This window comes from Ceratina calcarata, unplaced genomic scaffold, assembly GCF_001652005.2.
Source record: "Ceratina calcarata isolate Rehan_Ccalc_2016 unplaced genomic scaffold, ASM165200v1 scaffold98.2, whole genome shotgun sequence".
Classification (NCBI taxonomy): domain Eukaryota; kingdom Metazoa; phylum Arthropoda; class Insecta; order Hymenoptera; family Apidae; genus Ceratina; species Ceratina calcarata.
Genome location: NW_017181217.1, coordinates 366,012 through 377,304, shown reverse-complemented (window position 1 = coordinate 377,304; position 11,293 = coordinate 366,012). Strand labels below are relative to the sequence as shown.

General features: G+C 50.5%; 1 protein-coding gene across 4 annotated transcripts in view; it reads left to right on the top strand.

Annotated features, from left to right (window-relative positions):
* Nucleotides 1-11,293, top strand: part of LOC108631962 (calphotin) — a 57,157-nt gene that overhangs the window by 20,729 nt on the left and 25,135 nt on the right. For 2 of the 4 annotated variants that reach the window (XM_018036227.2, XM_026819247.1), the window contains exon 2: nucleotides 9,414-9,746. In XM_018036227.2, the coding sequence (XP_017891716.1) occupies nucleotides 9,510-9,746 (237 nt within the window). In that variant the 5' untranslated portion in view covers nucleotides 9,414-9,509. Of the gene's footprint in view, nucleotides 1-2,223; nucleotides 2,416-2,961; nucleotides 3,283-9,413; nucleotides 9,747-11,293 lie in introns of those variants that run through there. The other 2 variants (XM_018036225.2, XM_018036226.2) reach the window with 2 other exon arrangements.

The window sequence follows — 11,293 nt, the reverse complement described above, 5'->3', positions numbered from 1 at the left end:
CTTTTATATGGAAATTGTAGATCTCGTCGCCCTCTACAAGAAAGGTCCAGTGCAATTTTCCCGTATGTCCAACGGTTTGGGAGTTATTGGCCAAAAACGAAAATTTGAAAGAAATTGAAGGGGTACCCCTTGGAAAAATCTCGGAAAAATCGAAAATTTTTTTTTGTGGTTTATTATTAGCAAGGTTCTTCCGACGTCTGATTTCTTTTTAAAAACTGCACTTCTAAAGTGCATAGACTTTTGGGATTGACTGTATAGCCAATACATCCTTAATACGAACGAATCTAGCGCGGAGGCGAGCGCAGAGTCGCGCGGTGCTAAAATCGATTTCCATTAATTCGTGGAAAGGCATTATGCCGAGTCTCAGGATATACAGTGCTCCCGTGTTCCCAGTTATGTCATTCGATGCGGTTTCGACTCCTTCCGCGTGATATTACCTTGTCTATCGCTTCTGCCTCCATTAACTCGTTTGCAGCCAGGAGCAACGCTCTCCTGAAGCTATATCGTTACGAGCAATTCGTAGTCGCGGAGTTACCGTTTCGAGCGAGTAACCACCCCGGCTACCGAGAATCGTTTGCAACAATTTGTACCCTTCCTGCTCTCCATCGCGTATTTCAAGATTAGTTGCCAGCCTGTTTCTAGCCTCGGTTCGAATCGAAATAAGTACACGCGCCGGTGCATATTTTCTAGCCAGCCGAGGAATCGTAACGCGGCTTATCGATAACCGATTTCCGGTAGACGAAACGCCGTCGAGCCGATCGGAGCTTACGCATACCGCGCGAGGATCAGTTTTCCTTCGGAGTGGGCGATAGCTACCGGAGAGATCGATAAACATCCGCGAGATTTCCAAGTTCTGGGTGGTTCGGAAATCGATGGCCTCGACGCGACGGCGTCGAACATAAAGGAACCTGGCTAGCGTTAACGTGTTGCAAATCGTTGATGCGATATCATCTGTCAGAGATCTGGGCGATGATCCGGTATTTTCTGCGAAGCTTTCGGTTAAAAGCGACGCATCGAAGTCTCTGGAGAACGAGCGAGAGAGTTGAACGTTCGTCGAAGCGAGTGCTCGGTGTCTAGCCGGAATTCCGAAATTCCGGACGTGCCGAACTATTATCTAACTCCCTATCTCTCCCTCTCTCTCTCTCTCTCTCTCTCTACCAGTCCGAGAGTCACCGTGTTTCCTCCTCTGCTCAGGCTTTTCGCATTAGTCACCGCGACGAAAGGCGAAAGGCTTGTGGGCGAGCGGCAGCAGCAGGTATACGCGTACTTTGTTTCGCTCTAACGACCACCATAGTCTAAACGGCCAGAGAGATTGCGAGACATCAGAGTATTGCTCCAGAGTCGTGTTATCATTCTTCTTTGCTCTCACCCTCGAATAAATTCCTCGCGTCTTATCGACGTGGCATTAAGAAAATGAATACCGCGTATTAACGTGTGATCTGAGCATTACACGTTACGTCGCATATATGTATAATACGTAGGTAATACGTTGGAACAAAAAGCAGCGGTTGCGGCTGTGCGTCGAACGTTACTCATTGCCCGTAAATTCGCGATTCTACCGCGGATCGATTTCCCTCCCACTCGTTGAATTCGGACAAAACATGTTGCCGTAGGTCGTTACCCTCCGCGACGTGCGATTGGAGTACAATTAAAGCGAAACCCGTAGGAATTAAATTAAAAACAGTGGTTCTCGACGAGCGTTAGTAGACAAGCGATCGATGTTCTCTCGTCGTTGGAATTAATATTGATCGCATCGATCTCTCTCGCTATCGTTCCACTCTGGCGGAGGACAAATTGAGGGGATAAAGGAAAGACGATCGACGATCAGAGGCAACGTCTTTGCTCGTGTATCGATCGCAGACCCTTTCGATGAAGTACGTCGTCTCGTAATCGTGTCAATTATCGGATGATCGACGGGTCATTGGGAGGGCAGTGGTACTCGGAAGAGAGGTGACCCTGAAATTCGTAGTTTCCTTCGGAAGCGGCCAGGGAGCCCTTCGCGAGAGGACCCCGCCCTGGAACCCCCATACCCTTGGCGAGCTGGAAGCAGGGCTGCCACCATATCCGAGTCCCTGGGTGCCGGGCTCGGCCTGTACGTTCCTGCCTCCCGTCTGGCCCGGAGCTCATTCTTTCTCCGACGGTCGAACGGTGCGGAGGTCAGGTGAAAAGAGTGAACGGGTATATACGAGAGACCCACGTAACAACGAGATACGCGCGGTACTTCGAGGTGTTTCTCTTTTCGTTCGATTTGTGCGCGCTCGTACGCTCGGTTTCCTCGGGACAAAGAGAGAGGAGTGCGCGGCCGAAACTCCGTTCGGCGGGAACAAAGGAAACGATCGATCATTAGCTCCATGTAGTCCGGGGAAACTGCGATCATCGTCTGCGGCTTGGTCACGCTACTCTTCGGTACCGGGGGTGAGTTCGCGCCGATTTTTCTCACGGCGAGGTTGTGAAACTAACGAGCCCGGCGTATTCCTGTGACTCGGAAGTAAAAGTGTGAGAGCGGTGCCCGCTCGGTGTGATCCTCGGGAGGTTTTTCGGGAACCGTCGAGTGCTTCGTCGAGCTCGTTGGCCCGCGGGTGGGTCGAGACACGTCGAGTGGCAGTGAAAGCTTATCTGGTATAGTAATCACGATGTTCCACGGTTAATGGGCAGTTCGAGGAACCGTCGGGGATAGAAAGCGTGCGGGGTAGAAGCGGGCACCTCTGTACACGCGAACGAGAAGTCGGGTAAAAAGGAGAGGGACTTTCGGAGCCGAAGAGCCCGAGTGGAAAAAGAGAGTAAGGAACGAGGGTACCGGCGGGGTACGAGGGTAAGAGAGCGCGAAAGAGCGAGCGAAAGCGCGCGCGCGTTCGACAGAGAAGGACGGGGTAGAAGCGAGGAGCTGGTAGCGAGCGAGCGAGCGAGGCGAGGCGAGGCGAGCGATACGCTGGTGACAGAAAGACGGTCGGGACGGACAGACAGACGGACCGACAGACGGACGCCGGCTTCCCCTCCGCTTCTCTCGCCAGTCGGTCGCGCGTTACCGAGCCAAGTGGATGAGTTCGCGAACGCGCTCCCGCTAAAAAAAGTCTGCGAATCCTGTGGGTGAACACCTTGGGTGCTCCGCTCGTTTCCTCCGCCCGGCTGCTCGTGTGCTCCAGCCGAAAGTATATCGTCTCCTCGTCTAGACGTCGCGCCTCTTCGCTCCTCTCGGAATAATATATCCAGTGTGTTTCTTGCGCGAGGGAGGACAATTTCGTCCCGTCGCTCTTGGCACTCACGACACCCTCGACTACCCCGGTGAGTACTCCGAAGTGGCGTAACGAGGAAACGCGCGCACACGTTGCGTGTGCCGGTCTTCGACTTCTTCTCGCGTTACGTCGGTTCGATCCGCGTCCCTTCGACGGACCACCTCGTTCGATCAGCTTTCACAGAATTCTGCACGGTTTTTTATCGCGACGTCGAGAAACGTACGTAGCAGCGTCGCAGCGGTTCTTCGAGTGTACCCCCGCGCCATTTTGAAAATGGGTAACGTCAATCGATATAGCGAGCACCTCGGAGCCGGCTCTCGATTCCGGCCCCAACGGTCGCTCTCCCTCGGGTCCCCGTCTGCTAGAATAATAACGTTCCTCTCGCGAGAAATCTCGCGTTCGTCGTCGATCAGAAGGTGAAAGAGCCGCGTTCCCGATCGAAGGATCGTTGGGAGCAGCGGCCGGTTACGCCATCTTGATTCCTTCTCCCACCATCGGGTCGGTATTAACCCCTGAACGATCGACCGTACGCACGATTTCGAGACTACCAGTGACCTTTCCCTCGGGGCACGATCCATCGCGATCCATCGCGATCTCGCAATCGGTCGGGCCCCCGTGCTTCGTTGCACGCCTCCTCGATCCACGAGCCGTGGGTGACCGTTTTTCTCTCGAGACCCTCGTGGCGACAGACGCGTCGAGAAATCCTCGCTGCCGGGGCTTTGTCCGGCGGATTTAGCGTTCACTGTTACCATGGCTGAACGGAGAAAGGAGACACGCTCTCGCCGGGTGCCTTGAACAGCGGCGACGTGTCTGCAGTTCTCTCCCTTCTTCTCTCTCTCCTTTGTGCCGATTTTGCATAGCAGGCCTCTACCTGCCGCGCATTTAAAACGCAGTCAAGGCTTCCGCGGAAGCGATCGTCGCCGGAGAAAGGCCTGACTGGTTCGCTCCAAGTCCCGACATTTTCCCGTACAAAACGGTTTTCGTTCGTTCGTTGCGCACCTGTTAAGCTCGCCATTTGACCGAGTCTGGACGCGCGATTCCACGCACCGCCGCCGCTCCTTCCTGGCCTCGTCGACGTCTTTTTCCCTCGGCGATCGACGAGCAACCAGTTTCAACTACAGCGAGTCCGCGCGATAACGGGTCGTTAACTTGCCCACATCTGCCTTTCTCTCGTTCACAAGAACGAAGAAAAGGCTGTTCCGACTGCTTAGGCAGACGACTACACGCCGGTCGAAACGCCTTACGGCTCAACCGGTTCTTCTTCTCGATGCCTGGCCGTGCCCCCTGTCGCGGTTCGAACCACGCGATACAGAGATATCGCGATTTCCCAGATAGGGAACGTCAGCTGAATTCGAGATCGAACTCCTTGCCTCGCGAACGCCTCTACGAACGTTCGCGCCGGCACATTTATCTCAAACCCGCGTGACTCTTTTCATGCGTCGCGGAAGTTTGCTCTCGTTATCCGCGCTATTCTTATTCCCTGTCTCGGTGTTTACACGAGTCTTTCGGATTCGGTAGCTGCACCCTTTGCAGCCACGGCTGTTTACACGAGCCGAAGGGTGCACGCGTGCTAAAAATGGATATCCACGTTATATTTCACTCCGGATACGCGTATATTTTCGACCGCAGCCGGCCGGCGCGCAGCCTGCGTGTATGCCGCACCTTTGGCACCCTCGCAGGGCGAGCCTTCCTGTTTGCCATCGACGATCACGATTTTCATCGCTACGCACGCACGTGCGCGCCACCTCACCTCATCAGAAAATGTCTCTTTCGAACGTTTCTTAATGAGATCGTTTGAAAAAATGACTGAGAGGGAACCTTTCGTTCGTACTTGCGTATGCAAAGGAAAACGAAGCGTGCAGAAATTCTACGTTTTCCTCTGCACCCTTCCCGATGATTTTCACCGGCAGACACGCACGTGCGCCGTGCCGGTTTCACGCATGCGGGACGCACGCGTCGAATACGGGCCGGCTCGCTCTCTGCCGCCCTCGTGATTCTCAATTTCGAGTGAGCAGATGTCCTCTTTTCTTCGTGAATTATTCGGCCAAACTCCCCGCTAGAATCAGGCGTGTTAGCCCAGTGAAAATAACGGCCGATTGATCGGGCGTGTACACTAGCGTGCGCCGCGTGGGAAACGAGCCTGCAGCATGCTCTCGTGCACGCGGCTACACAATTCTTTTTTTTTTTATTCGAGAGATACGTGTTTTTTCTTCCCGCTAACGACTCGACGGATGCGAGCGTGCGAGTCTAGTGTCCTTGACGTAACGCGACACGCCGCGTTGCTCCGAACGATCGTCTTTTCCGAAGGAAAATCCGAGGCAGCGGATCGACGTCGTGAAAGTTCGATCAACGATTGAGGTGCCCGTGAGTCACCGGGCAAACACGCTAAAAATGTTATCGTTATCTCGCCGTTATTTTCAGCTTTTTAATCGTCCCGTGCCTCTCTCGTAACATCGTTCGGCTGCAATCGCTCCTCTGAGCAATAATGTCGTTAAAATCGCATAAACGGCGACGTATTTTCCTCATTAGCGTCGGACGTCGTAGGAATTCGGTTCCCATACGTCGACCGAGCCGATCTTGCCTTCTCGTCGTCGAGCCAGTAATAGGCGACGACGGCAGTGACCCTTGAATGCGCTTATTAATCTATTGAGCGGATCTGTAGAAAGAAATCTCGGTATGTATTCCGTTCCTCGGATCTACACCTCTCTTCACAAGATTCAAAACGTGTAATCGAACGTCGTGTCGTAACAGCTCGAGTACGTTAAGACTTGTGATATTTTAAGCTATGTACAGTTTATATCTACTGTTTTTTTTTTCTCAAACGTACTAAGATTAATTTCATGGCATTTGCCAGCCAAGGCTACGAACTCGTTATCTCGAATTATGATGCAACGTTTACCAGGATTACTTCGAAGTTTCGCGTTTTATTAAAAAGTGGCATCGAAAAGAATCCATTATCAGGTGAATCAAACGAGAGATGACACGATTTCTCGTTTGCTTCCCTTCTCGAAGAGTCGTCGAATCGATGATCCAAACCGTGAATCGGTGAAGCAATCAGTGCTAGCAGCTTTCTTTCATATTCGTACGCACGTTCGTCAGGAATCGTGGATACGTGGTCGAATTTTTGACTGACACCGTTGAAAGCAATTTCCCAACTGCGTACCGTTTTATCTGTCGCCGCGGTTCGCTAAATATAGCAGCGTCAGCGAGAGATAAATCGTAGGTACGAGAATGAGTTACGAGAGGAGAGACTACGTTTTTCCTGTGGGTATGATTCCGCCGGTTTCCCACGGGCGATCGTTCGACACGTGTCGCGGCCTGGACGTACTCGCGACGTACCTCGGCCAGGCCGAAGCTATTTTTTACCCTCCCGCTTCTTGCATATGTCGCACTCCGTAGGGATGAAACGAAGTAAATATTTTTCAAACCTCTTCCCGGCCGTGGTACACGAACGGAGACTGATTACACGCTTCCTCTTCGTCTTATATTTTTGTATGTGAAAGATCGAATGGTTCACTGATCTCTTTGTTCGTTGAAAAATAGGGTTCTGAACACGTTTAATGTATCTCTCGATTTGTGCGTAAATGCTAATAATCACGTTGATAATGTTTGTCGTAATTCCACGGGACCACGAGCGAAATGAAGCGGAACTTTTAATAGCGTTTTCTCCCGTCCAGCGGACCGTGGTTCCTTTGTACGCCGGCCACTCCAATTTGCTCGGAAAATTCGTTGCTGCGGGGGTGTTCCGAGAACTCGACGGGGTCGCCATTGTGACCCATTATTCTGTTACGTAAGAATAATAGCGTCGGAAGAAACGTTCCCCCATCGAGCAGTATCCAAGTCACTGATATGGATAATAGATATCCAGTCTGAAAGAGCTTTTCAATGTCCTCGGTGCTTTCTCGTTATCTGAGATAAATTCGTCAAATTCGATCTCGAACAGACTTCCCAATCTCAGGACCGGACGTTATTTATAATAATAATTATAATACTTTATTTTACGGGCATAGCCCATTATAACACAATAGAAATAATATAGTAAAAATATAATAACAATAACAGACGTAAGATTAAATAAAAGAGGAAGAAAAGAAAAAAGACAAACATACATAAAATTCTAAATAAGTATGACAAAAGAGACGAAATGAGTCAGAAAGTGATTAAGATTAGGACTAGCCAGTAAACATGGCACAGTAAGTGCGTCGAAATATTAGCAAAACGAAATGCGTAGAAGACAAGGCATTGCGTATCTTCTTTTTAAGGATGTATAGGGTATATGCTTAAACAATATTGGTACGTTTATCCTTAATAGATAAAATACGTCATAGATCTTTCGAACAGTAGCGATGATCGTCGCGACCGCGACGGTTCGGCTCGAAACTTTTGAAGCGCGTTGTAACGTAGCGACTCGAAAGTGCAATGCACCGTGAATAGGCTGCCAGAGACAAATGCCATTATTCAGCGACGGTGATACGCGGCGTTCGAGTCTGTGCATTACTTCTGTTTCATAGAAGCTCGCAACACCGTTTATCATTAACGACGTTCAATCAGATATCGTTCCTCCCGCCATGGCGATCGATCGGTTTCGCCTTTACGAATTTTAAGTCGTCCGCACATAGTCCGCGAACCGCCTAGATTGTTAGAAAGCAGAAAGCCGGTACCTACTTTCCGCCTATTTGAAAATCCGTGAAAACGTGGCGTCACGCCGTTGACGAGACACCGCGCTTACGAATCGTCGCGTCGCATCTGATTACGTTTCTGGCGCGCGTTCCACTCGTCATTTGCATACAGGAAACGCTCATTCACGATCGTTCGTTTACTTTTACGTAGGACCGTCAATTTTAATTCAATATTACATTTAAATCACCTTTCGATACTGGCTGAGGATTGAAACTGCGGTCGATGTTCAAGTAATACTTCTAAAAACTCTACATTTTCTGTTTACAGTCAGGATTTCGGTCAGCCTTCCCGAGCTGGGTGATCGCGAAGATGCGTGTATCCGCGAGACGGCCAACGGCGCGTAGCCACGCCACGCCACGTGCTCTTTAAAACGCGTTTTACACGCGAATAAACCGCGCCGTGTCCGGCTCGGCCTCGCCGCGCCAGTTTTTCCCGGTTTCGTTGAAACAACGGCTCGCTTCCTCCGACATCGTGAGAGAAACGTTCGCCTTACCGTTAACCAACGTCTCTTTAACGGCAGTCTACTCCCTGCGACGATAATTAGAGGCACTTACCGCTCTCATAGAGACCCCTTATTTCTGTATCTTTGTCGCCTTTGTCTCCCGAACAGTTTTTCCTTGAATCAATGAATGATTCACGCCTGTCGTTAAGAAACGACCGAACTTTCCCGTTATGGTCCGAGCGTCCGTTACACTCTCCTGCGCGTTACGATGCGAAATAACTAATTTCCCGTTTGACACGGCCAGCCTCGCTGTTCAATTTGTGTCAGCGAGCAGATCTATAATCGTCTGACAGTAGCATGAACAACGCGAGAGAAATGATTTTTCCCCCGTTAACACGGTCAGCCTCGGTATTTAATTCGCGAGGAATTCCTTTCTCGCGAAGCGTGTCGCTGTCGAACCTTTCTCTTTGTCTCGCACGCGGCCAGTTCATATATTATTCATCGACGGCCGGCGATTTCTTTCGCCAGCCGTGTATGGTAGCGAAAAAAGCGCGCGCGCGCGAAGGTTTTCGTCGCGCGGAATCTCCTCCTCGCTGCACCTGCGAATTGAGAAGCTCCGCGCGCGCGAAAGTCAGACAACCGCGTCTATCACCCGCATACCGATGCACTGCCGGCGATGCTGGCGGGTCGCGTTTCATCCAGATGAAGTCGTAAACGCGGCCTCTGCGATTCCCTTCCCGGGAAACCGCGCGTTTCTCTATTAGCCAACGGCCTCTGTCTAATCGCGTGCGTGAGAATGCAACTGGTATTCGTCAATTCTTTCCACGAACGTATGAAAGGTCTGCCCGTCACGGCCGAGTCTACAATCGTTTTTTTTTATTACGCTCGTATTTACACGTGCGCGATTGATAATTCTCGGATCGGAATGCATGGATCGATCCGGAATTCTATGCAGCGCGTAACGTTTTATGTCAACCTGTTTCGCGAATCGATAAGAGCTGATAAGCTTTCCCCTCCGTTGCGAGCATTCCGTGTTCACTTTCGCCCGTTGATTGCAGGTCAGTTATATTGGACGCGCGACACCTGATCACACGGCATCCAGGAAAGCGCGAACGGGACAGGTGAGACAGAAGGCAAAGAGAAAAAGAGGCAAGATGGGCGCGAGACAGAGCAGAAGGTCCGTGGACATAACGACGACGCCGAAGAAGGAGGGTCTGGCCGCCGAAGGAGGTGTCGGTGACAACGCCGCACCTGGTGACGGCAAACTGGAAAGGATCGAGGAGACCGACACGAAACCCACTACCAATGGCATAGCGCCTCACACGGACGTGGCCGATGATAAAGACAAGGATAAAGACGACGCGACGGAAAAGGAGAAGGACAAGGAGAAGGTGAGTCTCGTCGAGAGCCTTGATTGCTTTATTTCTTATTAAGCCGACCGTCGTAACTGCCAAATTGCTACTTGAATTCAAATGAGAAATTACGACCCCTCGATTCGATCTTGTACGACTCCAAATTAACACGATCAACACCGCGGTGCAACCATGTGCAGAAAAAGCCGTCTGCACGTCCAGCTAGACTTCATCGTCGAAGCTGACGCGTCACAAACGTGACGAGGATCGCGCCTCAGATCGCTGCAGCAAAAACAGGCAAACAGGCTCGGCGATGCACGCTCGGTTCCGACTTGTCAAACGTTTTTCAATACCGAGCTTCCTCGAATATAAGTTGAGAGTTATCATTCGAAGAACCGTGTCAATGAATCAGCAATGAATACGCGGAAACACGTAGCAGCGATAGTATTTTGCCCGAGTTTCCTCCGCGACACGACTCGGTTATTAAATTCAATTGATTCATCGACGATGACGCGACTCCTTACCGAGCTATCGGACAAACACGAGCCGTTTACTGTCGAGTGAAAAAAAAAGAGAACCGAAGAAGTTGCATTAGCCGTCGTTACGCACGTGCGTGTTGCGTGCATCGCGGGCTCCTTAGATTCGTTCCAAAGATAAGTTTGATTCGCTCGCTCGCAACGCTCTCTTGCCGGCGGAAATTAATAAAAGAAAAAGAGATTCATCGGGTGCAACTTCTGATTTTTATCCACGCTGACCCCTTCGCCTCGGGAAACACGTGCACGATTGTTGCACTTTTATCTGCATTCCTGTTTGTACGTCCCGGACGTACGAACGAAGGAAACGTAGAACTGTAGACGAAGGGTAAGCGTTTAGCAACGAAATTGCCAGCTGGAAGTGCGAACCGATGTCACGGGATCGCCGGCTGACGAGAAGTCGACGAATCGGTGGTATTTTTTTTAATTGAAAGAAATCTGGTAACCGCGGATCGAGTGATCGTCAATGGGCAGACGGCATCGAAAGTTCGAACTGTCGCTCTCGAATCGCGTAAAAGCGTGTTAGTGAACGTATCGTGGAAATGCTCGCAGCTAGACGAAACCTGATATTTCCTCGATTGAGCAACCCCGGCAGCTGTCATGCACCAGATACTGTGACGCTCGTGGAAGAGAGTAGGGATCGTTCTCCGACCTCTTCCTTTCATTTCCGTTTAATAGCGAGTCTTTGCCTACTTCCTTCTCTGTTCTGGACCCGAGAAAGATGGGATTCGATCGTCCCGTTGAACCCCGCGATCGTCTTTGCTCGTAGCTCCTAGACGGTGTCTCCTATCGATCGAAACGTTTTCTAGACCGAGCGTGTAAAGCTCTAGAAAGGCGCGCATTTGATTTCGTGGAAAAGTGTATTTTTACACGCGGTGCACGCCCATTGTACTACTTAAGGATGTATTGGCTATACAGTCAATCCCAAAAGTTTATGTACCCTAGAAAAACGCATTTCCTATAATTAAAAAGAAATCAGACGTCGGAAGAATAATGCTAATAATAAATAGCTACGTGCTATAAAGTATAGAAGGAAATATCCAATTAATTATT